This window comes from Pseudorasbora parva, chromosome 9 (assembly GCF_024679245.1).
Source record: "Pseudorasbora parva isolate DD20220531a chromosome 9, ASM2467924v1, whole genome shotgun sequence".
In the NCBI taxonomy this organism is placed as follows: Eukaryota; Metazoa; Chordata; class Actinopteri; order Cypriniformes; family Gobionidae; genus Pseudorasbora; species Pseudorasbora parva.
In genome coordinates this window covers 17,936,682-17,964,671 of record NC_090180.1, presented here as the reverse complement: position 1 = coordinate 17,964,671, position 27,990 = coordinate 17,936,682, and the positions used below count along the sequence as shown (strand labels likewise).

The 27,990-nt window shown below is 38.3% G+C and overlaps 2 protein-coding genes across 5 annotated transcripts; one reads left to right on the top strand and one right to left on the bottom strand.

Moving 5' to 3' along the window:
* Window positions 1-441: 441 nt before the first annotated feature.
* Window positions 442-12,495, top strand: ebna1bp2 (EBNA1 binding protein 2). Its single transcript, XM_067454212.1, has 9 exons — window positions 442-638; window positions 803-886; window positions 1,363-1,538; window positions 3,739-3,862; window positions 4,813-4,902; window positions 5,003-5,078; window positions 5,214-5,301; window positions 9,798-9,963; window positions 11,943-12,495. Exons 1-9 carry the CDS (start codon window positions 564-566, stop codon window positions 11,988-11,990), a joined length of 927 nt encoding a protein of 308 aa, XP_067310313.1. The 5' UTR covers window positions 442-563; the 3' UTR covers window positions 11,991-12,495.
* A 279-nt stretch (window positions 12,496-12,774) lies between these two features.
* Window positions 12,775-18,485, bottom strand: LOC137090296 (doublesex- and mab-3-related transcription factor B1-like). Of its 4 annotated transcripts, none has more exons than XM_067454216.1 (4): window positions 18,070-18,485; window positions 15,177-15,409; window positions 13,797-13,932; window positions 12,775-13,318 (listed from the first exon to the last, which is right to left on the bottom strand). In XM_067454216.1, exons 1-4 carry the CDS (start codon window positions 18,338-18,340, stop codon window positions 13,245-13,247), a joined length of 714 nt encoding a protein of 237 aa, XP_067310317.1. In that variant the 5' UTR covers window positions 18,341-18,485; the 3' UTR covers window positions 12,775-13,244. The 4 variants fall into 4 exon arrangements, with proteins under 4 accessions (XP_067310317.1, XP_067310316.1, XP_067310314.1 ...); XM_067454215.1 differs by having other exon boundaries at window positions 15,177-15,301; window positions 17,863-18,484; XM_067454213.1 differs by having other exon boundaries at window positions 12,777-13,318; window positions 17,863-18,475.
* Between the last annotated feature and the right edge of the window lie 9,505 nt (window positions 18,486-27,990).

Here is a 27,990-nt window from a genome sequence, read left to right as displayed (position 1 = left end):
AGGCTATATTACATTTTCTGGAGTGCATACCATTATTGCAAATAACGCATTATATGAATGAACTGAATTAAACCAAAAGTTACTTGCAAAATTGCATGTTTAACAAGTGGACAACACTACTTCAATTCACATTAAAAGAATCGAGCAACGCAGATAAGGAACTGTCAAGATGGCTTTATTTCATTTTATTTATTATAATGCAATGCTTTAAATTGTAAACATTATATTAAAGTAAAAGGAACATTTTGCTATTCATGATGCTGGTTTTGCTGTAGCTGTTCAAAGTGTTATTTTGCCTGAACACTGAATAACAATTGGAATTAAACGGTTATTATTTGTTGAAATATTTTAATAGGATATACCTAATGCCGTCAACATAAACCCGAAAAAGGCAATTCCCTCAGCAGCGGAACCAATCTTTGTCGTTCTTTGTTTCCGTTAGGATTTTAATATTCCGCACACATCGAGAGAAGCAGTGCTGTCCACATGTGAAGCTTTGGGATGCTGTAAAGTCTTCTGTTGCTGTATTTATTTGTCTAATTTCCGTTCTATAATATTTAATTATGGTAGAAATAGATGAGGATCCCCAGTTGGGGTTCGAATCTGACGAAGACGATGAGGAATTATCAGACGGAGGGGTGAGAATATAGTGCATTTCACGTGTTGTGTTTAGCCAGAGCTGTTTTACATTAGAACACAAGTTCATTCTACAAAACAACAACACAACCAGTGATTAATAAAAAAGGCAGAATACGTTTGCGTAATTTAATACACATCTGTGTCATCTCATTTCTTTATTCAGCTGCAAGAAGCTTTCGCCAAGGGTTTGCTTAAACCTGGAATGAATATTCCTCTGGATAAGCCAAAGAAAACCATCAACAATGTGGTGAGTTGACCAGAGCAGCTTTTACACTTTAACACAGTGTTTTTAACATAATTTTTTTTATGATATTTAACCTTGTAAATTCTGACATTAAATTAGTCACTAACTTTTTTATTTTTTTCAATTTAAGTATATAGAATTTGTAGACAGAATATAAATAAGAAAAGCTTGCATAGGTTTTACGTTTGGTATAATATTTGATACATCAGGCTTTTATGGTGTTATATATTCATATAGAATTATATGTCAAATGTTACTAAATTATATTATTTAGTAAAATAATATAATTATTATAAATTATGTCATATGTCAAATTATACTAAAAGGCCCTTTCCTTGCTATAAAAAGTATTAACTGTCAATCACCCGACAGAAGGCATGTAAAGCAAAGTTTTGATCACCTTTCTTGATGATTTAAACGTTTTAGAAGTTCATCTATCAAATATGATACAGTATCATACAGATATGTTTTTTATTCAGGAGGGTTTGAAGAAATGCCTTGCTGAGTTTAAAAAGACTCTGCCATGGGCTGAAAGACTTGACCTCACCAACCAGCCAGCTGTTGACGTCATGGCAAAAGCAGAGGGCAAACCACAACATCCAGAAGGCCGTGAAGAAATCAATGCAGAGGATGACTTTCAGAGGGAGATGTATTTGTAAGTGTAACTTGCTCATGTAGAACAAGGATACAGCTTTACTTTGTGTATGATGGTATATCTAATTTATCAGTGTTTTGGAACTTGCATGCCTTTATGAGAGTACCACAGTTAAAATTTCTTAATAATTTACTCACCTCTGTCATTCAAGATGTTTGTCTTTCATTCTTCAGTTGGTAAGAAATGAAGGTTTTAGAGGAAAATGTTCCAGGATTTTTCTCCAGTCTTCAACAAGAAACAACGGTTTGAAGGTACAAATTGTATTTTCAATGCAGCTTCAAAGGGCTCTACCAAATGATTGATCATTTTCTAAAAATAAAAGTGTATACTTTTTAAACGCAAATGCTCACATGGGGAAGGTCACGCATGATGTAGATGGAAGTACCGATCCAGTGTTTACAAAGTGAACGTGCAAAGACTGTCAAATGGCCTTTACTAAAAGGTAAAACAATGATGTGGAGGAGAAAATGAGATGGAGTTTTTCGCCCTATGTCACTCTTGACCTTTCCAACATGATGATGTAATGTAGTGGATGCGCATCGCTGAGCTAGTGCAAGACGAGCATTTGTGGTTAAAAAGTGTACTAGCCTACATGTTCATTTTTTGAAAATGACCAACTGCAAGATAAGACCCATTTTCACCGGCTGGGCTCATGTAGAGCCTTTTGAAGCTGTATTGAAACTGCAATTTGGACCTTCAACTTGTTACTACAACTACTCAAAGTCCACTATATGGAGAACTCCTGGAATGTTTTCCTCATTTTCTTTTTTTGACTAAAGAAAGAAAGACATGAACATTTTGGATGATGTGGGGGTGAGTAAACTATCAGGTATCTATGCTGATATCTAGAAAGCTGAAATAATTCTACATTCATGTCATGATAATGATGGCAACCAGCATGTACTCAATTCGTGAATTACCACTGATTTTACACCCTTTATAATTGGAAATAGAGCTACATGATTGATTGTTAAAAGATTGCGATCTTGATTTAAATACCCACCATCACGATTTCATTCCTAAATTGGTAATGATTTTCCTGTGTCTATTAAACTTGTGACAATTACGCTGGAACATTTAAATTTGTCTTAACTTATCTACATTAAATAAGTGGCTTAGTCAAAATTTTCTCAAGGGACACGGTCGCTTTAGATGATGAACAGAGGTAAAGGGGTGGTTGCGTGTGTTTTTTTTTTTTTCTAGGCCTGATTGTGTTTATGGGCCGCAGTATAACATGTCTTAATACTTTTTTTTTTAACGTCGTATTTTTCTTATATTTTAACTTTATTCCACACCGCTGTCTCTACCGTCCTTTGAAAGGCTCTTTTGCTTCCTGCTTCTATGAAGCCCATTCCTCCGAGAAACGCAATGGTCTTAGATTGGTTAGATGTTCAAATGTAGTTTAATGTATTTTTATTGGCTGAAGTGCCAAGCACAGGCTGTCTGAAAACGCCACGCGCCTTACCATTACGGGCAGAAGTCACATCTGCAGTGATTAGCGAGGGTTTATGATGTCACCAACCCGGGAAGAAGCTTGTTGTAGTCCAAACCGCCCGTTTTCGTAGGCAATAAACTGCCATAACTTTAAAAGACAATATCTCCGTTTGCATTTAACTTTCAGTGCTGTAACTTTGCAGATACTGTTTATGCTCAAGCAGCAACATTACACACTAACTAAAGTTAAAAAGTGAAACTACCCCTTTAAAGGTAACTTTTGGATGAACCTTTAAAGGGATGGTTCACTCAAAAATGAACATTGTCATTAATTCCTCACCCTCGTGTCGTTCACTGAAGACCTTCGTTCATCTTCTGAACACAAATGAAGATATTTTTGATGAAATCCGAGAGCTGTCAGACTGTCATTTAATTAGCACTTTCAAGGCCCAGAAAGGTGAAATAGTAATTGTTAAAATAGTCCATGTGACTCCAGTGGTTCAACCTTAATTTTAAGAAGTGACGAGAATTACTTGTAGTGCGCAAAAAATAATAATAATATAGTAATGTAAAAACAGTGCAACTCGTGTGTCGTCGTCATCACTGCCGTAAAACTCCAAAGCGCAGCACTATTTACATCGGACACTGGCACAGGCTAGAACAAAATTGTTAAATAAAGTCGTTGTTTTTGTTTGTTTTTGCACACAAAAAGTATTAATTTTTGGGTGAACTAACCCCTTTAACTATGTGAACTGTTGTGTTACAGCTACCGACAGGCCCAAGCAACTGTTTTATTGGCGCTGCCAAAGCTGCACAAGTTTAAGATTCCTACCAAGCGACCTGAGGATTACTTTGCAGAGATGGCCAAGACCGATCAGCACATGCAGAAGGTAAGAACATGAGCACGACTGTTGACTTGACATGGCGACTCTGCTTTATAGAAAAGTCTTGGTCCAGTGCTCAATGGGAGTAGGATAGCCAATAGTCTCCATCCCAGAGGCAAGCTTTAAAAAACAAATGATACACAAACATATTCTTCTATTTAGGGGTCTATTTCAAATCAATGCTTCTGAACTTTTTATTTATCCAAGAATCCTGGATAAAAATGTGTCAGTAGCCATGTTTTCATCCGCCTCACTTTGGAATGTTGCTTAAATGCTGGATGGAAACACCAAGATGCGCATAACTTATTTTATTATGACTGATTTGATTTGACATGCACAACACGGACGGATGGAACAGATGCACAAAGTGGCGCAAAGTATTACGTTTTTCTATGTAGTTATTGCTCTGTTGCCTTCATGTTGAAAATCATGCTGGTGTCAGCCTATATAGCGTTATAAACAGAATGGGTCATGTGTAGTCCCTAGCTATTCCCATTCTAATATTCCAAGTTAAATTGACAACTTTGGATGGAAAACGGCTATTGTTTCCACACAAATATTAAGTAGAGAAGCTGTTTGCAACATATATACGATGTGAGCATCAAATCATCATATCAGAATGATTTCTGAAGGATCATGTGACACTGAAGACTGGGGTACTGGTGCTGAAAAATCTACTTAGCGTCACAGCAATAAATTACATTTTAAAATGTATTACAATAGTATTACAAACTGTTATTTTAAATGGTAGTAATATTTCACAAGCATCAGAGATGTTTTTTATTTTTTTTTATCTTACCGGCCCTCAACATTTTACTTGGAGTGTACAAGAAAACATGGGTAGATAAAAATGGCAACAAGGGATGCAAATCTTTAGACAGAAGAATTCAAATTCATTGCCAATGTCAATTCAAAATCCAAATTTTCCAGATTCTTGTTTTGTTTGTTTGTAACAGGTTAGGAAAACTCTGCTTCTTAAGCAAGCAGCGATGGAGAAGTCAGAAAAAGCCAAGAAGCTCAGAGAACAGAGGAAATATGGCAAAAAGGTCAGTTTTGAAACAGCTCCGAGATTCTCTACAAATTATGTTTTTAGGGTTTGTTATTGGGTACTGGACAGACATTTGTTTTACATTTCTGGCTCTACAGGTTCAAACACAGGTGATTCAAAACAGGCAGAAACAGAAGAAAGCAATGCTGTCAGCTGTGAAGAAATATCAGAAAGGTACATTTTCATATGGGCACATCATCAGAGCAATGTTTACACTTTTATCACATATCGTTACCAAGGTTATCAGAGCAAAATTTTTATATTCACTATACTCGTGGAGCTAATTTTCCCTCCGTTTTTGTCTTACAGGAATGACAGATAAACTGGACTTTCTGGAAGGAGATCAAGATCAGAGACCGAAAGGGTCTTCAGCAAAAAAGCAAATAAACACAAAAAAGTAAGTATTGACTATATTTGATGTGTTTCACCATTTTGACTAATTCAGCTCTTCAAACTGTATATTGAGGTTCTTGAAAGGCTCCAAATTAATTATTTATTTATTTATTTTTATTTATTTATTTATTTTTATTTCAAGTTATGTGAAGCACTTGAAATTCTTTGAAAAGTGTTTGAATTTCCCTCAAAGAATAATGTAAAAATGTGTGCGTATTTCTGCCACAAAACCATGGTTACATTTAGCATTTCTACATTAAATCCATTGTGAATATTGGAGATGTGTGGACCGGAAAACCTTCTATAACTTGTTCGTTCATGGCATAATGTTTCTCCTGGATTCTCATATGCAACAGAATTGGCAGCTTTTGAAATGGCAAAATGTGGTGGCAATCATTGCGAACTTTTAAAATGTAGTCAAGTTTGGAGCCATATATATATATATATTAGAGCTGCAACTAACGATTATTTTTTCTGTCGACTAATCTAACGATTATTTTTTCGATTAGTCGACTAATCTAACGATTTATTTTTTTACCCTTTGAAATTTTTCAAAATTCTGTGGCACCCCCTCGCATAAGTTACGCTAGAGGTGTAACAGTACAGACTGCTCACAGTTCACTTTGTATCACGGTTTTAGGTTCACGTTTCAGTACAGTTCTGTGTTTGCTATGTTCAGGGGAAAAAGGACTACTGTCAAATGAAAATAAAGAAAATAAGAGCAGATAACTTAAATAGAAGCAGCAGCACAAAATAAATACTATTGAGCAAAGATGAGCACAAAATAAACAATGCTTTTCAGGTAGGTCTAACATTAGTTTTTAGGTAGAGAAATGGAATGAAGTAATCAAAAGTAAAATAACCACACATTTAACTGTTTAAAATTAAAAAAAATAATCCTTATTAAACTTACAAAAGCTATTCAGTCAGGAGCAGTGAGTGATGTCTTTATCTTTTGTTTGACATTTAACAGACAGCAGTGAATGCTACTGCCCCTTTAAGACCCACGGATAGTCGTCTATTTTCTGTATAATGTTCACTTAAGGCATATACAGAGTAGGTTATGACATTTTGACATACTTTTTGTGAGTTTGTCCGTTTAAGCACAGGATTTGAAAGATAACTCAATATTTGCGCCCTTTGGGACGAGTGCACAAAGACAGATCTTCTCATTCGAGTCTCCTGGCTACACGGGGGTGATGACGGTGAAAATGACTGCTCATATTCGGACGTACAGCAGCACTCGCATGCGTTTTATAAAGTTTACAAAGAGAGACCGTTTTACCCACGTTTTTCTTTTATTATCGCTGTTGTTGTAGCGTATACCTGAGGAGTCAGCACGTGTATCCATCGACAGAAACATACATAGGCTACAGCATTATTTTCAAGTTACAACCCATATTAAAGATGCGTCATCAGATGCGAGATGAACCGAAGTGTAAGTGCGTCCCCGCAACTTTTGCTCGGGATCCCGGTTGGGAAACACTGGTCTGTATTGATTGACACCGCGCTGGTTTGTTTAAAATTATATGAGCGCCGTGACCGCGCGCTGCCGCGTGATGAAGGCGTGTCGCAACTCTGTTATTCAACTGCTCTGGTTTTAAAAGCTGTGTCATACTAAATGCGCCAAAATGCAATAAAACTTGTTTTACGGTCGAATGCAACGCGTGTGTGTGTGAGTGAGTAAGAGACGCGCAAAAGGGCGGAGAGAGAACTTGAATGAATGAATGACAAATGTGGCGGCCGTTATTGATTATGTGGCAGTCCGCCACAAATTAGTCTATGTGTGGGAAACACTGTTTGGCCTCTGTTTAAAGTATTCCCATACTTTTGATATTCGCGGTCTAGGTTTTTGTGATAGAACCAGGAGCAGAAGCCAACATTACGCGAGATGAACGTCTGACACGACGCGTCGACGCATTTCACGAACGTCGACGTATTTCCGTAGTCGACGTCATCGATTACGTCGACGCATCGTTGCAGCACTAATATATATATATAATATACACACGCATATACAGTGGAGATCAAAATTAGAGAACAATTTAAAATTGAACGGTTAGCTGTGGGTATACCATTGTTCTGCTAGCATGTTTTACAAAATACCAAGGTATTTCATTTTGTCGAAAACACTGATCAAAATTTGAGAACATTAACCACTGCAGCACAAAAAAAAAATATTACAACTAAAATGTAATGCTTACAGCAGTCATAAATTAGTAGGAGCTATAGAGGCCCTTGCTTTGAATGAGCTCAGCACATCTGGGGCCACAGGACTATGGCCACACTATATACTCACAGTGCTCCGGTGTGAACTTGGCACTCTTCTTTCAGTCTCTTCAGTTCGATAACTGTAATGGGTTTCTTAGTCATAACTTTGTCGCCAATGATTTTACATAGATTTTAAATGGGGTTTAGATCAGACTCTGGGCTGGCCATTTCATTATTTCAGTGTTTTCACTTTCAAGGAACTGCTTTACCCGTTTTGCAGTGTGATAGGGGGCATTATCTTGCATAAAAATTGCAGGCTGATTGGGAGATGCTTGCAGAACCACATGTTGCCGAAGAAGGTTCTGATAAACAGGTTCTGAGGTCCTGTCATGTAGCTGTATAATAGGCCCAACTCTGCTGCAGAAACATCCCCAAAACCATGCCTCTTCCTCCTCCATCTTTGGGCACTTTGGGTTCAATTTTCCCCCAGTTTGATGCTGAACATAATGTTTCCCATCGGAGCCAAATAAATAAACTTGCATTCATCACTTAAATTAACTTTGGACCAGTTCTCCTCTGTTCACACATGCTCCTCAGCAAAGGTTAGTCTAGCCTTTTGATTCTTACTGCTGATGAGAGGCTTGGTCACTGCAGAGAGAGCTTTTCAGTCTGAACTCGCTTAAATGACAAGACACTGTATGGCGAGACAGATCCTTACTGTGTTCAGCTCTGAACTGGCGAGTAATTCCAGCTGCAGTGTTGAACCGATTCCACATCGAAAGTCTCCGCATTGTCCTGTCCTCTTGTGCCTTGGTCTTGCGTACCTTTTTGGGTACTTGAATGAGTCAGTGTCTTTGTAAAGCTTCAATATTCTACAAATTTGGAATGACCAACTTCTTTTGCTATAGCTGAAAGGGTCGTAGGGTTTCAGTAACCTTAGAGTGGCTTTCCATCTTGCAAAGTCAGTGAAAATTGGAATGTTTGCTTCAAGTTAAATAGGGTTTGCCAGATTATTATGGAAATTAGCACCAAGTGCCAGATTAACACTCAAAGCTTGAAGGTATCTGAAAGTGTTCTCTAATTTTGACCAGCGTTATTTTTCAATTGTCTTAAAGTTGTATATACTGTACTTCAGAATATATTTAACTTGTGAAATATGCTTAAAAAAACTGCCCTTCTGCTCCTAATTTTATTAATGCAACGTGCATTTTCTGTTCGATCCATGGCCCGCAGTTAGAGAAATTGAGATCAGCCATAGACGTAATGGATGCAGCAGCAAACATTAATAGGGAAAGAAAAGGGTTAACAATAAAACAAGTGCAGTTATAGCTTACATAAGCTACCATATTTTCTGCATCATTTATATTAGACTCCAGGTCGAAAGATAAGTGCGTTTTTTCACTGAGCACATTCTCTGCAGTCCAAGCGCCATGCACTGAAACTCACTCTCGCTCATATTCGAGGTAAATCTTTACACAATCACCGCCTACAGTACATGTGTGTTATTGAACGCTCCCAAATCCGTGTTCTTCACACTGTTCACGTAAATCGTGGCACAGTTCGGCACACACACACACAAAATACCGACAGGAACGCGCATCCTACTGGTGGAATATGGACCTCCTCCAGGTATGGTGTGGTTCTGGTGCACTCCCAGGTCTGCATGACCGCTTTCATATTACCAATTTTTCATACGAACTGTGCCCTGTTCTGAATTAAACAGCCAGTGTAAAAACTCCCTTTATTTATATTCTTAAAATGAGAGAAATCACTGCTTATTCTGAATTTTTAAGCTTAGGCTTAAGAGACATAAACTAGTTGTGACCTTTGACACATGTCTAGCCTTCATGCATTGAGTATGGTTTCACTAATAATAAAAGTACATTTGCATAAAGCATGCATATTTGTCCATACCCATGTTGATTAGAGTATTAAAACTTAAAAACATTCATTTAAGGTACATTTAGAACTGATAAAAATGTGATTAAATTGTGATGAATCGCGAGTTAACTCATGGCTGTGCAATTAATCATGACTGTAAAATATTTTAATCCATTGACAGCCCTTATATTTATATGTGTGTGTGTATGTATGTGTATATATATATATGTATGTGTGTATATATATATATATATATATATATATATATATATATATATATGTATGTATATGTATATATGTGTGTGTATATATATATATATATATATATATATATATATATATATATATATATATATATAAATAAATATAAATTTATTTGATAATGAATATTTGTCCTGCTGTCTTTAGTCCTAATGCAAAGAAGAAATACAAGGATCAGAGGTTTGGCTTTGGGGGCAAGAAGAAGGGCACCAAATGGAACACCAAAGACAGCCATGATGATGTTTCAGGATTCAAAGCCAAACTGGCTCATGGGAAAGGTGGGAAAAGAAGTGGCAAAGGAGGCAAGACGAATGTAAGTGTTTTTGTTTTTTATGATAAGTCTGTTAACCCAGACACTTTTGAAAATTACATTTTGTCCAAATCAGCATTTTCAAGCATTTCCCAAAAGTTTGTTGTCCACACTAAAATGTTAGAAAATGTTAAATTACCTAAAACATAAAAAATTTGACTGAGATGATACAGAGAAGACTAACATAGTCACTGTCTCTTAAAGGTAAATTTAGTAAATTTCTAAATACACTCTGTAAATTTTAGCGACATCTACCAGTGAGGGTGCGAATTGTGATGGCCCACTGCTCACCCCTCACTTTCGGAGCACAAAGAGAAACTGTAATATTGCCGACACAGTACAAAGATGACTTTGTCTGAGACAGAAGAGTGTAGCTAGCACACTGTAGAGCAGTTTGTTTAGGGATACTGTAGACACATGGCAGCGCAAAATGACGACTTCACTGTAAGGGGACACATGGTGTATGTAGAAGGAAATGCTTCATTCTAAAGTAATAAAAACATAACGGTTCAAAGGTTATGCTTTATTCACCACTGAAAACATAGTTATGTGTATTATATTGCATTTCTGTCAATAGATAGTCCTAAATATTACACACTGCACCTTTAAAGCCACACTGTGTAACTTTTTTAGTTTATTCTTAGCTAAAAACACATAGTTCTTTCAAAAATATATGTGCTCATTAATGTATGTTGACTTCTTTCACGTAATAAAGTATTCTCGTAAGTTTATAATATGCCATTGAAAATACATACGGGTGAGGGGTTCGAATGCCGGTCGCCATGTTGCCCCTCCATCTTGAAAGTGCATTAGCCAAAGAGGGACATACCCATAAATTCAAGCTTCGCCTTTCGCTTTTTAACACTCGATGGCACCGTGTCGAATGTGAAGAGGGGGATTGCCATGTTTATCTTGGACTAAATCGGCCACCGTAGGAGTTAAAATGAAATCGGAATTGAGAGGAACTGAAACTAATATTCACTGGATTGTCATATACCTTTACACCGCTAGATGGGGGAAAATATCACGCAGTGTAGCTTTAAGAACTAGTCGGACCAACTAGTAGTTAAACAAGAGCTAATCAGTCTTTCTTTGATTCAAATTAAACTGGCCTACCTTTTTATGTAACCAAGTTAAAACGTTTTGAGCCATCATTTTATTAACAAAACATCTCTCAATTTACTGGTGAGTCCAGGTTGCACTCAAGGACTATTCCATGTATGGTGTAAAACATAATTGTCCTCATGTTTTGTTGCAGGACTGCAGTTGCAAGTCAATTTGTTAGTCATCTCTGTAGGAATGTAATATGAAGATTGTACAAATTAACAATTATTTATAGCAACGCTATTCAAGTAAATGGGGCATGGCATAGGCACATATTGGTATAAACATGGATATCCATTGATACAATATGAGTAACATGACTAAACATGGATCATCGTTTTCAGTCCACACTACAGCGCAAAAACAACTGCATTTTAAAATGGATCCCCTTGGGTGAGCGTCTTCAAAAAGCTTTGGAAGCTTGTTTCCGCCACACAAAAAAACAATTTAAAAGATAATTATAACTGTTCTTTTTTTGCGAGTTACAAAGTCGGAATTGTAAGTTATAAAGTCAGAATTGCTTGATATAAATGATAGAAAGTCAGAATTGTGAGTTATAGTCAGAATTGAATGGTATATATTCACAATTTTCAGAAAAAATCATTCAGGAAAAAAAGGTCAAAAATTGCAATTTGCAACACATGCAATTGAGACATGTCTTTTCTTTTTTTATATTCTGTGACTGAAACGAGCTTCCACAATAAGTTCATTTTTCGCGGGACAAACACATCCCGGTGTGGATGGAAGACCAAACCGTAGAGGAAAAAGATGTGTTTTCAAATGTATCCAGATTAGTGTAAAAACAGCATTATTACTATTGTTTTGTTGTAACATTTTTTTTTTTAAAGACACATTTTCATCTCTTTCTTGTTATATAGAAACGGCCGGGGAAGGAGACAAGAAGAAAGATGAAGGCACGCAAATGAGCTGTATCTTTCCATCAGTAGCTCTCACTGAAATGGATTGTGCCATTAAAAAGACTTTTTCTTTTTTATCTCCTCTTTCTTATCACTTGGGTGAAGTCAGGGCTCTGTTCTTTTCCCCCCTGACAAACACCATTGTATTTTTCACAAGACTTCTCCATGTTTGCTGAGAGGAATTGTTTCCGAAGATTTTTTTTAAATGTTTGTATTTCGCAGACTAGTAACACCACAGATAAAACCCTTCAGGTGCCACTGCATTTGGAAACCTTTTATGATTGCCATAACATTATTCTGAAAAGTATACCATAGATTTGTACAATTTTGCCTGGTAATGTTTTTTTTTAATGTAAAGAGACAAACAAACAGTGACTATAAAACTAGTTTTCTCTAGATGTCTGGATCCAGCAAGCATGCAGTGCTGTACTAAATCAGTCAGCAAACTGAATCTCTTTTTGCAGTGATGTTTGTATTTGCAATGGGAATAAACATGCTGCTTTATCAGCTTAAATTGTGTACACAAATTTGAATTTGGCACACACTAGATCGGAGTTTCACATCCAGCAATGTTCTGTGCCAGAGGAGCACATCAATATTCATGAGATTGTAATTAGTTTATCTGCCCACTGGTCCTGGTTGTAGTATTCTGACTGTGTCATTCCTGTGCCGTCTGGGTTCAGATAAGCAAATGAAGTGTGATGTGCATCCTGGGAATCTTAATGTCTCTCTTCCACAGTACAGATTCCCAGAGTTACACAGGGCAAAAAGAGCTGCTTTGGTTGTTTTTTTACAAAATCAGAAAGACATATTGTCAGAATGGAACTGTTTATTGATTAAATACTCTTCCAGATTTAGGATTAAACATCCTGAACATCACTACTACCTCAAAAAGCCTACATAACAGGCCAAAATATATAAAAATATCAAGCATATAACCGCTTTTAACATTCAGCTTTCCAGTTTAATTAGTGGGAATTAGAGCTTTCAGATTTAAAAACTGCAACAGCAAATGAAGACTGATACCATAATCGATTGTAGTGTAAAAAATAATGTCAAACGGTTGCCTTTACTGGAACAAAGACAGCATTGGAATTGGATCTTCTGAAAATCATGAATACAACAGTCGCAGGTATGAACTTGCACTGTAACTGCTATTGAAATTAGAAAGGAATATGGGAAAACTATTTTTGATAAGGATGTATTGAATTGTGTGTTGTACAAATGATGTGGCATCAGTCGAAGAGAAGAGGTCTCATCTTTTCAGGGTGTGTTCCTTGAGGAAAGACTTTCAACAGGTACAACATCTGTTTCCTGGTGTCCGCCAGCTTGGCTTTCTATATCGAGCAATTAGAATGGACAATATGAACGATATGGAAAACTAGAAGAAAGTTGAATTTTTTTGTCATCACTGGCACCAAAAGAAATTCTTTTGTCATAAAAACTGACACCTGCTGAATATATAAGAACATCCATTTGGAATCTGTATAATATGTAGTGTAACATTCCTTTATCTATCCGTACACTTTTAAGCTGATAACATTATCATTGTATTTGAGTAAAGTAAGTAAATAAAATAGATGTCTGAGGAAGTAATATCTTGACTTTGATCGAGGTGTTTTAGGCAGGGCTGGAGCAGAATTAGGTAGAATAAATCACTGGGGGAGACTACGAGCTTTATAACTTTTTAAAACGTATACCTGCACAAACGTTACACACTAAAAGGAAATGGGCCCCTTTAAGTGGGAGTATTTTTCCCTTTCAACTAGTATTATTAGAATAATCAACAATTTAATATGTTCCCATCTTTAATACCTGGGACACTTGCAGCTTGAGGAGGAACCTCAGATCTTCCTTGCTCTCCGTTCATGTGACACTGTGAATGTTGGGAACGTTCATCTCTCAGTCCTGGATATGGGAGGTACGGACTATACTGCGGAACATGGTTCTCCAGAAAACACAAGAACAGAACATACAGACTTAGCGTAAATACAACTGTTTTGGTGAGAAAAAATGGAATCGAACTAAACTTCAATGGAATGCTCATAAAAATGATCTTCCTCTTGATTTACACTCTTCCCAAATGTTTTCATAACCACTGAAAAATATAACGGTTTATTCGGATGGTGCAGGACTGCCATCTGCAGATTATGGAAAATAAAGTGAATAGAAAAAGAACATCAAAGAAGTTAAACTAGCTTTGGGTTTTCAAGCTTTTTTTTATAAACCTCTCATACAGTAAGTCAACTGCAGAAGATAACAGGGTATAATAAATAAAACAATTTCTCCCTTTATCTTGTGAGAGCAGCCCAAAGTTGTATAGTGACAGTGTGAAGCCCCTTGATCAAAAGTTTGTGTGAAGAGATTAAGAAGTTATTTGTCAAGTGTAACAATAAAAAAAGAGCAAATAAATAATTACACTATGACTCAGAAGTCTGTGGTTGATAATGCTGTTGAAAGAAATATCTTATGCTCACCACAGCTGTGTATTTGATCAAAAATACAGTAAAAACAGTAATTAAAATCTAAATGTCTATTATAATCTATTTTAAATTGTAAGGTATTCCTGATGATAAAGCTGAATTGTCACCATCATTACTCTTCAGTATTGAACCTGGTTTCCGCCAAATACTTTTTTTTTTTTTTTTTAATGTAATTGCGAATATTTATCTCACAATTTTGACTTTATAACTCGCAATTGCAAGATGTAAACTCACAATTGTTAGATAAAAAGGTTGCAATTATCATTTAAAATGTTTTATTCTGTGGCGGAAACAAGCTCATCACACAGCAAACAACATGCTCATTCAGAAATCATTATAATATGATTATTTGCTGCTCAAGAAACATTATTATTATCATCAGTTGAAAACAGTCGGGCTGCTTAATATTTTTGCCATGATCAATTTTTTTCCAAGATTCATTGATGAATAGATTTGATATAGAATTCTTTTGAAACATCATTGATGTTTTTACTGTCACTTCTGATCCATTTAATGTGTCCTTACGAAATAAATGTATTAATTTCTTGTCCCAAAACTTTTGAACAGGAGTGACTGAAATAAAATACCAAATTTTGTGCTAACTCTCACATTACAATGTTGTACAATGTTGCTTTTGCCCTTGTAACATGATAGTTTGAAGGCATTTTTTTCATGAGTGCCACTGCAGAACATTCATGCTTTTTGTACATACTTGCCGAGTCTCCAGTGGATGAGACAGCGCTCCAGGTGGCAAGGGAACAAATCCAACATGTTCCCTGAAGGCTCCGGGTGCAGGCGGTCTCAGGCTCACCAGCACGGCCGGGAACATGTATCTGTCTGGGTAATGCGGGTGCAAGGGAAGAGGGATTGTGAACATCTCAGCTGGATACATTTGCCCAGGGATCGCCTCTGTAATTATGTACTCTCCAGGAAAATGTGGTGAATCTGCGGATATATGCAGTATTATACAATATTTGATTACGCTTTTTAAATAACTTTTGAACACATTATTCGATGCTTAAAAGATGTTTCATTACACTGTAAAAATATTTTTTTTCCCATAAAAAATAGCTGCTTTTAAGCAAATAAAAAGTGAAATTGGTGAGACTAAACAGCCAATCACATTTTTGATGGACGACCAGAAGCAATCATGGGTAAGACTGCCGACCTGACTGCTGTCCAGTAGGCCATCATTGAACCCCTCAAGCGAGAGGGTAAGACACAGAAAGACATTTCTGAACGAATAGGCTGTTCCCAGAGTGCTGTATCAAGGCACCTCAGTGGGAAGTCTGTGGGAAGGAAAAAGTGGGGCAAAAAACACTGCACAACGAGAAGAGGTGACCGGACCCAGAGGAAGATTGTGGAGAAGGACCGATTCCAGACCTTGGGGGACCTGCGGAAGCAGTGGACTGAGTCTGGAGTAGAAACATCCAGAGCCACCGTGCACAGCCGTGTGCAGGAAATGGGCTACAGTTGCCGCATTCCCCAGGTCAAGCCACTTGGGACTACAGAGAAGCAGCACTGGACTGTTGCTCAGTGGTCCAAAGTACTTTTTTCGGATGAAAGCAAATTTTGCATGCCATTCGGAAATCAAGGTGCCAGAGTCTGGAGGAAGACTGGGGAGAAGGAAATGGAAAAGGAAAACCCACAGTCAGTGATGGTCTGGGGTGCCATGTCAGCTGCTGGTGTTGGTCCACTGTGTTTTATCAAGGGCAGGGTCAATGCTGCTAGCTATCAGGAGATTATGGAGCACTTCATGCTTCCATCTGCTGAAAAGCTTTATGGAGATGAAGATTTCGTTTTTCAGCACGACCTGGCACCTGCTCACAGTGCCAAAACCACTGGTAAATGGTTTACTGACCATGGTATTACTGTGCTCAATTGGCCTGCCAACTCTCCTGATCTGAACCCCATAGAGAATCTGTGGGATATTGTGAAGAGAAAGTTGAGAGACGCAAGACCCAACACTCTGGATGAGCTTAAGGCCGCTATGGAAGCATCCTGGGCCTCCATAACACCTCAGCAGTGCCACAGGCTGATCGCCTCCATGCCACGCCGCATTGAAGCAGTCATTTCTGCAAAAGGATTCCTGACCAAGTATTGAGTGCATAACTGAACATAATTATTTGCAGGTTGACTTTTTTTGTATTAAAAACACTTTTCTTTTATTGGTCGGATGTAATATGCTAAAAAAAAAAAAAAAAATTTGGGTGGGTTTTCATGAGCTGTATGCCAAAATTATCGGTATTAAAACAATAAAAGACCTGGAATATTTCAGTTGGTTTGCAATGAATCTAAAATATATGAAAGTTTATTTTTTATCATTACATTACGGAAAATGAACTTTTATCACATATGCTAATTTTTAACCTTAGCAGAGTTTTTCAAATCAAATAAAAAGTAAGACTGTTTATGACATACAAATGAATCACATGAATCTGTTCATGAAGAACAAACTCATACAATATCAAAATAATTTTCAGAGTATTGTATTTAATTAAACGGGTACACATTTAACAGGAACTTAACACTACAACAAAAAAGGGTAACTGCAAGTTTAAAATACCCAAGACGTGTTTTTTTTTTTACCAATACTATGCAGAAAAAAAATCTACATTTTAATTATAAAAATGGTCGAAATACATAACCGTCAAAGACCGTATTTTGATATGTTTATGTTTTACTAAGTTTCTCATTTACAAAGATGAAGGAAATATGATACTATGATCCATCTACAACATATTACAATATAGACAAAAGTAGATCGGATTCAATAAATTGCACCGTCTGAAACCCGCGAGCGCGAGCCTGGTGAAGGTGGAGTAGTGAACGCGCAACAGCAGCGCTGAGTTTGTGTATGTTAATGAACCGCCTTTCCTACTGCACACAATCAAACCAGGCCTTATCGCGATTTTCGTGCACAAATTTAAGAACATTTGAAATAAAGACTTTTCTTATGCCATAAGACTTCTATGACCCTGAATGTGATCAAACTTAATTTAAGACAGTCACGCAGCCTACATTTTAAGGACTCGCGGGAACTATGAGTAATGTTAGGTTACAAAAAGTGTTCTCCTTCCCATCCTATTTATGTTTGTTTTTTTGTTTTTGTTTTTTAAAGCCTTTACAATGCCTAAAATGTCATTCTTTACATTCGTTTGATTTTATTGCATGAAATGTTGATTTTTATTGTAAATTGAATGCAAACTAACACTGATAGGCCTAAATATTTAGGTGTAACTTATTATATAATGTTCTGTGCAAACAATAGTAAAATAACGCTAAAACGAACATATTTATAAACACGCTGTATTATGATGTATATTAGCTTAAATAAAATGATCAACTTAACGTTGCTAATTAGGAATGACGCTTTTGACTGTCAAGAAAGCACAAACCTCTAAGAGCGCCGCTCGGTCCCGCCGGTGTCCTCTGGTCGCAATAAACCGCGCCGGAGCTAACGGAACCGCACGTGCCTACAGGCGAGCGGAGGTCAATGTACGTTTTATCGGCTGTGCCGTGTCGACTAACGGGCGCTTTCATAGCATTCTCCTTTCTTGCGCCGACGGTTTCGCCGTTCACTCCATTAGTTGAAGTATTATTACCCTCGGAGACCGTTTTTCTGTCAGATCGAGCGGTCTGCTCGGTAGCCGGTCCCTGAACGGATTTGATGCGTCGTTGAGATGCCAGAATTTTGGTCCGCTCGTTGATGAGAGAACACTTCCAGCACAAGCACTGCCTGAACTGACATTTTCCCGAATGGCCTTTTAACTGGACCACGAAGCCATGATTACGACATCTTGCGCACTTCGGACTGCGCGGGGTCTTTTCTACCGTTATTCGATCATTCGGTGCCGCTGCTGTAATATTTGCCATCGCCAAAGACACGAATAACTGTATCAAGGATAGTTTTAAATGTCTAATTAATGTGTCACATTTGAACTAATTTCGTTTGCAGGGGTGTGTCCTCCAAACTCTTGAAATTGGCTGAAACAACACGTGATGCCAGTCGGCGTGAGAGAATCAGAGAATGCACTTTCTCAGGCTCGTCGTCTAGACACAGCGGAATTCCCCTACATCTGGGTGTGACTAAAATAAATAACTTTTGCCTTGCAATTTATACCACAAGAAGCACATTTAAGACACACTTAGATAAATTAAAGATTTTAATTTTATATTCAAAAAATAAAAAAATATAAATTAAAATATGATTTATGTGGATTACAATTGGGCATGTAACGTTATAACCTCATATATAGAAATATCTGACCTAAGTGGTAGGCAAAACCACTTTATCATAAATTATAAAACAATAATTTAATGTTTTAAAGTACACTTACAAAAAAAGTACAAGCTTTAACATAAAAATAGGCCAATCCTTTTGTTCCAATGTTCTGTAAATTAGAATTCTGATATCTGATCTAGCCTATAAATGACTCTTAAAGATCATATCAAAAGAAATGCACTTTAAAGGAACATGCCAACTTTTTGGGACTTCAGCTCATTCACCGTATCCCCCGGAGTTCGATAAATCCATACATACCATTTTCATCTCTGTGCGTGCATAACTCTGTCTGTCGCACCCATAGACCGTAAAAAAATATGGACGACTCGACATCATCCGTTTCCGCTTGCCATATTTGAAGCTTTCAGGCAGGGGTGCACGGCGCTGACATCTTGGGACCGAGTCTGCGCAGTAGCGATTTCGGGACCTGAGTTGCGCAGTAGAGCGCAGGAAGTAGAGCAGGAAGGACAGCTGCGAAATCAAAAGCCCGCCCACACTCTCGCAGATGCAGAACAATTAATTATGTTGGTGTGAAATAAACAGTTATGGAAATGTAGAAATTAAAGCTAAAGGACCAATCTGCTCCCAAAAATTCAGAAAAAAGTCTGTTAGTGCCTCAGTGACAACTTCACTCAGAGAAGCCGTCAATCTCAGCTGTCAATCATGACGTCACACCCCTGTTTTTAAAGCGTCAGATAACTAACTAAAACTAAACTTATTTTAAAAACGAACATTTGAAATGAAATCATCGATGATGATAACTGCCTTCAATGACATAAACTAACTTTGGGGGAAAAATATTTGAAGTGTAATTTTATTATTTAGTTTGCCTCGCGTCCATTAGAAAGCACAGAGGGGCGGCTATACTGGGACCGGTCACCGGGGGGGGGGGGGGGGGGGGGGGCGATTGAGGCGCGAAAGCTTCAGTAAATGAGAGGGAGACTGCAGGCTTGGTCGCACCCACTGCCAGCCTAGCTTAGCACCAAGACTGGAGGTAAAGGGCTCCATCTAGACTACTGTTCAGTAAGTGACAAAATAACGGCAACATTTTCCTATTTATATGTTGTGATGTGTATAGTTACATCGTGTACTTATACCGATGGAAAATTAAAAGTTGCGATTTTCTATTCTGATATGGCTATTAACTCTCTCAGGAATAATCAGGAAAGTGGGAACTTTGCTGCTTGGGTGTAGCAGCGCAATTATATTATGCAGCACCGCTAAGAAAAGATCAGTGCATGTATCAGACACTGCTTTCCTTATTTTTAGCGTTTATCTAACTGTTGACCCGGCCCTATAGCCTAGAAATCTAGACGCACCCTAGCGGCAGCAAATTTAATCTGCCCACAAGTGTCGTCTAAGAACTCTCAATACCCTTCTGAGCTGTATTCCTCTCAATCTGGACGGGCCAATCACATCGTGTATAGAGTCGGTGGGCGGGGCCATAATGACACCGAGTTGCATTTGCATGCTTCTAGTAAACACAGAAACTGGCAAACGGCGGCGGTCTTTCGAATCAGATTTGACTGCGACTCTGGAAGACTTGGAGTTAAGCTTTTCTCTGAGAAAAGAACGGCACTGAAGTCATTCTTAAAAAGGGAAGATGTGTTCGGAGTTTAGCCGACCGAATATGGTGAATGTTTAATCTATCAACAAGCTCTGCTTCACCTTCATTGCTCTGGTTGGTGTAGCGCTATCCTATCGCGTGCAGAGGGAGTTTGAAAGACAACCGTTTATCCCGCCCCTCGGATTGAGCCCTGTGGTGAGTTTCCAGACCAAACATCTTGATGTGGGTCTGGCTTGTCAGGCTACCGGCCCTAGTCAAGGCAGATGCTATTTTTAATCTGTGAGTGTGAAAGAAAACAATTTAGCCGCCCTAAACAAGGGATGGATGTACAATTCATTCAATGGACCCTATAATCCGTTTGTAATCGGACTAGTAACACAAAAAGATGAGGAATGACCGCACCACACAGAATGGTCGTTGTCGTTTTTGTTGAATGTAATAAATGACTGTCCTATCGTTCTCATTCAGCATATCCTCTGTGAAGAATGTTGTCCCGGACTCTTATCCACCGATACCGTATTTTGGGCGCGGGATTGGAGGCGTTTTCACCGCTTGACAAATCTCCATGTGCTGGTCGTCTTGCAGGTTATATGCGTGGCGGGAAACTATATTCAATGTGCATGTCAAAATATTAATTTACAATTTGAAGCTTCTTGTTTTCTATCCTTCCACTTTACAAACAGACAAACTATAAATATCTGAATATAATAACACTTAAGTTAAAGATCAGTCTAGGTTGAGCATAACCAGTAACAAAACTGAATACAAAAAAAGGTTATAAAAATAAAACTTATCCGCAAAAGTTTTAAAATAGAAATTAACTTGAGGGCCTTTTTGTTTTTTAGCACATTTTTAAGATTTGCACAAATTAATGCACTGGTTTAAATTGGGTTTAGATTAAAAGGAAGTGTATGCGGGATTGTGGCCAAAACTGGTACTGCAATCACTTTCAAATGACTGTAGAGCGGTGTATCCCCTCTCCCCCTCCCCCCTTGACTCGAGGTTGCCAGATCGGCTGCAGGATCCAGCAGGAACGTTTGTAGCTGCAGCTGTGGTAACTAGAGCAGATCTGGCAACCTGGATGCTGAAACACTGACTTCGTGATTGGTCAATAGGTGGAGGGTGGAGCTTCAGGCAAAACACAACATGTCAACATCAACATCAGTTGAGGGCTGCAACAACAACTTTTAAATGGCAATATCCTGGCCGGACTACTGTTGTCAAGGACATAAGCATTTTAAATTAACATAATTTCTTAATGTCTTGACCTATCAAGGCAATTTTATGATTAATTGAAATACATTTCTTACATACAGTTCCTTTAAACCATATGCACTAATGAAAAACTTTCCAAAGACTAAATTATTTAAAGAAATCAAACTTTTGTTTTCCAGACAAATACCAAACAAACTTCTCAGTGATGGGTAGGAGTTCAACCAACCTGTTCTGCTCATCTCCAAAAGGGTTGCAGCATATCACAACAAAAGAACACATTGTCAATATTTGTTTCACAAAAAAAAAAAAAAAAAAATGTAATCTTAAAAATTCATTGGTAGGATAAATCTAATGTCACAAGTTCACACTTACAAATAAATCAGATATAATAAATGGTATGCGTATTTGGCTTGCTGTCCGAGGAGAGGGCTCCGAGCTCAGTATTTGGCCCGAACCCAGAGTACTCCCCCCCCATATCTCTGGTTTAGGAACGTAACCAGGTGAGTGTGAGGAAGACGGGGTGGTGGAGGGATACTGAAAACCTGTCAAGAAACATTGGTGGGTTGACTGTGTATTTAAGGGATCCTACACTTGAGCTGATTGGTAGACATGTTGATTACTGATTGCTGACAGCTGGTTGGAATGACATCATGATTGGATAGATCATTTGAGCTCCTCCCGAACTTAGTTTTTATTGAAACATCATTTAAAATCTGAAAGTTAACTTTATAACTATTTTTCTTCCCAACTTTTAATTTACAATTTGAAGCTGTGACAAAACACGCTCAGCTGATCACTTGATATAGGGTTCATGTAAACAATATTTTCGAATTCATCAATCAGAAAAATGATTTAGTTCCTATTTAAACAATTTGTTATGTGGCTGGTTGCAGAAACTGCTTATAGTCAGTTAAAAGGTAAATCGCCTAAAAAGTAGATCGGTATAATTTGACTTGGAAAAGTAAGACTGATTACCCTTTGGTTACCTGAGGTTGGTAAAAACTAGTTCTTAAAGGGATAGTTTACCCCAAAATGAAAATTCTCTCATCATTTACTCTCCCTCAAGTTGTTTCAAACATGTTTGAATTTCGCTCTCATGCTGAACACAAAAGAAGATATTTTCGGAAACCAAAGAGTTGATGGTCCCCACTGACCCATAGTATTTTTTTTACCCACCCACAACTGTCCTTAGGTCCTATATGTCTAATTTTCACAACACATATTTTACAGAGATTTTATTTATTTATTTGTTTGTTTGTTTGTTTGAAAGACAGATTTTAATGGGGCAACCCTGAATAGTCAAATCATGACATCTTCATCTATTCACTCTGTTACGTCACAGAGCTTTTAAAAAGTAGCAGAATCCAGTCTTTTTGTTTTACTTTAGTTTACACATGCAGCATCAAATTGTTCCTTATTACTGAGCAAAATATCACTTGAGAGTTTATGATTTATTTATTTGAATATACTGAAAAAAAAAAAAACATATTCTGATGAAACACTGCAAAAAATACTTTTCTACTTAGTTTTTTTTTTCTTTTCTGTGTCCATCCAAATATCTAAAAAATCTTAAATCAAGATATTTACTATTAGATATTTAGACTATAGAAACAAGACAAAGTTACTTAGTAAGAAGAGCATTTTTTTTTCAGTGGCATTTTTTGTTTATCCCTAAAGTGGATTTGGCAGCCACCTGCTGTCAGTTTACATCATCTGGGTACATGCCAAGTTCATGACAATAGGGTCTTTGCCCCTGTACATTTTCCCTTTGAATATTATGTTGTGGACGGCTACATTCATAGCTTAGCAGTCGGGGGAGGGGGGTTCAGCCCCATCTTACTGCTATTAAAATGACTGATTATCCTGTCAGGATCGCTCTGGCCTAGTTTTGACTGACAGAATTGTTCATGTTGGCACAGTGCCACAGATGCAGTCTATATTACTGTAACTCTTTTACAAGGTCACCTAACCCCATTATCCTAATAAGGGTTATAATTAATGCAATTTAAAAACTGATCCTTGCATACTTTTTCTGCCTTGGTTCCTTTCTGTAGATTGCTTCAGGGTGATTAGTTTTTGAGGATATGCACGTGAACATACCGGATGGGTGGTGCTATGTTTCAAGAGGTCTGGTGCTAAGTATCACCAGACCAAGCTCAATTTAAAATTGAACATTGGTCTGGGGAGTCTGCTCTGTATTTCTACTGCACAAGAGGCGTGATAAATTAGCATTATTCAAATGACTCTGTATGCAATTGGAAAGTCTTTCAACCAATCAGACCACAGAGGTGTGATCAAGACAAGTATATGTCTCTGCAGGTTTGTAATAGGCATTACCACTTCAATGGGAAAACAGAGGGATGTGTAACTGTGTTACCTGATTTGCCCACATCACAGTGGGTAGGGTTTAGGGGTGGGGTCCGGTAAAGGGGATCATATTCCAATATCAAAATTAGTGATTTATAAACACCCATACATTTAGAAACGCCCACTCTTGTTCCTCAGAGACCTCATACTCGATCAACCAGCAAAGGCCATAGACTGAAAAAAATTGGACGTAGTGTCCTTGACGTCACCCATAGGATTCTGAAGAGAAGTTTTGAAGCGTTAAGTAGAGACGAGCTGGCCGTTGACGAATGAGTTATAAAAAAATCACCCCCCTCATAGTTGTCATGAAGGGCAAAATTAGCCGTATAGACCAAAAACCACACTTTGTACCAGGCTGTAAACATGTTTTATTCTGCTGTAAAGTTGGGCATTTTAACATGAGGTTCAATGAGATTATGCTCCCTTCCGTCCCGAGTACGGTGGTTCCGAAACAGAGGAGGAGGAGAAAGACTTCTGTCATGTCTGTTCTAGTGGACTGTGTACTTTTGGACCTAGTTTCGGGGATCCTTATTCCGGTGGACCCGGTTCCAGGGATCCTTATTCCGGTGGACCCGGTTCCGGTAGATCCAGTACCTGTAGTCTCTATTTCGGTGGGTACAGTTCTGGTGGTCGCTGCTTTGCCGGACGTACCACCCAGGCTCCTGTCACTTATTGCGCCGCTCTGGCACCCATACCCGCACCGCGCAGCCGTCCTCCTCTGACCGCGCCACCCATGGGTTCTCGCACCGCCCAGGTGTCCTGCTCTACTAGTGCCGCTCAGGCGTCCTGCTCTACCCACGCCGCTCAGGCGTCCTGCTCTACCAGCGCCGCTCAGGCGTCCTGCTCTACCAGCGCCGCTCAGGCGTCCTGCTCTACCCACGCCGCTCAGGCGTCCTGCTCTACCAGCGCCGCTCAGGCGTCCTGCTCTACCAGCGCCGCTCAGGCGTCCTGCTCTACCAGCGCCGCTCAGGCGTCCTGCTCTACCAGCGCCGCTCAGGCGTCCTGCTCTACCAGCGCCGCTCAGACGTCCTGCTCTACCAGCGCTGCTCAGGCGTCCTGCTCTACCAGCGCCGCTCAGGCGTCCTGCTCTACCAGCGCAGCTCAGGCGTCCTGCTCTACCAGCGCCGCTCAGGCTTCCTGCTCTACCAGCGCCGCTCGTCCTGCTCTACCTGCGCCGTTCAGGCGTCCTGCTCTACCCGCGCCGTTCAGGCATCGTGCTCTGACCACGACGCTCAGGCGTTTTGCTCGACCCGCGCCGTTTAGGCGCCCTGCTCTATCTGCGCTGACCCGGCGTCCTGTTCTGCCCGCGCCACCCTGGCTGCCTGAAGTCTGCGGGCCACCCTGGTTTCCTGAACTCTGTGGACAACCCCGGCCTCCTGAACTCGGCAGGCAATCCTGGCCTCCTGAACTCTGCGGGCCACCCTGGCCCCATGAACTCTGTGGGCAGAGGTGGGTAGAGTAGCCAAAATCTTTACTCAAGTAAAAGTACAAGTACTTACGGAAATATTTACTCAAGTAAAAGTAAAAGTAACAATCGTAATAGTTACTTGAGTAAGAGTAAAAAAGTATTAGATGAAAAAACTACTCAAGTACTTAGTTACTAGTTACTTTCGATCTGATTGATAAGATCCAAAAACCCTGAATTTCAGACTACTTAGAGAGCTATATATATATATATATATATATATATATATGTGTGTGTGTGTGTGTGTGTGTGTGTGTGTGTGTGTGTGTGTGTGTGTGTGTGTTTAATGGTTAAACAGTGTAAATTAATGGTGTGCTGGGCTAACCACAGCTCTTTTTAAAACATACTTTGCTCTTATATTTTTATAAGTATATGCATTCTTAAAAATACAGTCCCATTTTTAAATGTATACATACACTGCAGACTGTTGTCTGTCCGGATATGTGTATAAATGCAAGATGTTACATTAGGCTATTCAATTTGTTTCGTTTTTAGCCTTATCTCATCAGTACCTATGGCAACGTTTTTGCAAACCACAAAATATGTACCAATACGTACATATTGCGACAGTTTCAAAGTGAAATGTCCACTGGGTGGCGCTAAAAGCTCATTTTTTTCCAGAACAGATTTGCGTGAATCTGACATGTTTTGTTACGGTGTGTTTTTAACGTACACCCACACTAAACCTACCCGAAAGTGTTAACAAAAGCAAATGTGACAAAAATAAAATTGTGTCCATGTATTTTTAGCTTGTGTTTAGAACTCGTCTTTGAGCTCTTTTATCATGACTCGTTCTTCACGGGGTTCGCTCTCAAGCTTTTCGCATTGCAAATACAAATCTGTATCAGATTTGAATCAGAAAAGCAGAACATGGAGCTGTGACGCAAAATTCAAAATGTTTTAGTTTACAAACCATAGACTAAAAAATGCAGTTTTTCTGCCTATAGTTCATTTCTGTTGGAAACACCAGTGTATTGGTACGTATTTTGTGGTTTGCAAAAACATTGTCACAGGTACATTTTGCCAATGAGGTTTCTCGTTTTATGAGAAAAAAAAGATATGTAAATGTAAAGATGTGAACGTTTGTTTGTGGACGTGTGTTCGGAGGATTCAAACGATTTGTCAATGCTTGCACAAGAGCGCATATGAGGAAAACACTCGGACAGTGTGTGAAATAGTATTACAATAAAGGAAAAGTGCCCATAGTTACCAATTTACCATTAATAGTGTTCAAATATAGGCATCATTGTTACACTTACCGCTGTTTTCTCAGGTTGGAGCTGGAATTATTGTATGCTGAGATGTCCGTTCATATTGGTGCACACAGCATGCATTACATTATGAAACTGTTCTTTTTGACATCTTTGACTGAAAACAGGCTGAACTTGAGGCCACGTACGGGTGATCTGCCGTAGCTCACACACATCTCCCTCTGATTCGACCATCATCTTCTGACTAAACGCGCGCTAATTTGATGCGGGTGATGCGTATCCACCTCTCGCGAAGCAGCCTCTCCAACGTTTCGCGAGACTTGCGAACAATTCATAACTTATTTTAAAATATATAATTAACTATCACCATTGACAGTAGCGGAGGAACGCCACCGAATGTAACGAAGTAAAAGTACAGTTTTTTCACAAGAAATGTACTTGAGTAAAAGTAAAAGTACCCATTTTTAAATATACTCTAAAAGTACAAGTTACCCAAAAAATGTACTCAAGTAAATGTAACGAAGTAAATGTAATTCGTTACTACCCACCTCTGTCTGTGGGCCACCCTGGCTTCATGAACTTTTTGTTTCCTCTGTTCCTTCCTTGTTTGCTCCTCCCGTGCCGCCCTGGTCTGTCCCTCCCGTTGTTCTGTCTTGTCAACGTCTCCCGGTTTCTCGTTATTTTCCTAATTGGTATGTTTTGAGTTTTTGTTTTTGATTATGTATTTTGCCCCCTCGTGGGTTTTGTTGTCTGTTTCTGTTTTGTTTTGTTAATTAATAAATTATTAATAAATTATTCTTCATTTTCTGCGCTTGAGTCCTCTTACTAGTTTTCCTTTGTTGAATGTAACAAAATCACTCACTGCTATTGACTGAACTTTTGCTTTAATTAAGGGTTAATCTATATTTAATTTTCTAATTTATGCAGTGAAGACTGTGAAGTGTTTCATAACTTTATTCAATCTCTGTTTATTTCCTACATGTTAGATTAAATATATTAAATATTAAAATATACGGTCTTTATGTTGTTTCTACATTTATTTGGGGATTATGTTAAATTATTACTGTATAAAAATTTTTCAAAAACTTTTGATTAGTTCATTGTTTTTTTAATTGATTGACAGCACAATTTTTTATTTTGAATACACAATTAAATAAATAAGTAAATATAAATAATATTTCAAATAAAAAGAAAATATCGATTTTGTGTATAAAATATATACTGGCAGGCTCAGTAAATACAATTGCGGAACTAAAAAGGGTTTTAAATGCTGATAAAAAAATTCTCAACAATATTGACAATACCATGATTATAGTATTGTTTTGACTCCAACTCATTCTCTAGTAAATGATAGCACGCTATTTAGTGGAGTAATTCATACTCGCTTACGTTTGATGTCGTCATTGGTTCAAATTG

What these genes read in the sequence shown, in the direction of transcription:
- ebna1bp2 (XM_067454212.1), top strand. Translation starts at nt 564, where the DNA reads ATGGTAGAAATAGATGAGGATCCCCAGTTGGGGTTCGAATCTGACGAA. An exon ending in TTTCAGAGGGAGATGTATTT is followed by an intron (nt 1,539 to 3,738) that starts GTAAGTGTAACT and finishes GTTGTGTTACAG; the next exon opens with CTACCGACAGGCCCAAGCAA. An exon ending in AAGCAAATAAACACAAAAAA is followed by an intron (nt 5,302 to 9,797) that starts GTAAGTATTGAC and finishes TGCTGTCTTTAG; the next exon opens with TCCTAATGCAAAGAAGAAAT.
- LOC137090296 (XM_067454213.1), bottom strand. Translation starts at nt 18,340, where the DNA reads ATGGCAAATATTACAGCAGCGGCACCGAATGATCGAATAACGGTAGAA. An exon ending in ATCCACTGGAGACTCGGCAA is followed by an intron (nt 13,933 to 15,176) that starts GTATGTACAAAA and finishes TTGTGTTTTCTG; the next exon opens with GAGAACCATGTTCCGCAGTA. An exon ending in TCAAGCTGCAAGTGTCCCAG is followed by an intron (nt 13,319 to 13,796) that starts GTATTAAAGATG and finishes TGCTCGATATAG; the next exon opens with AAAGCCAAGCTGGCGGACAC.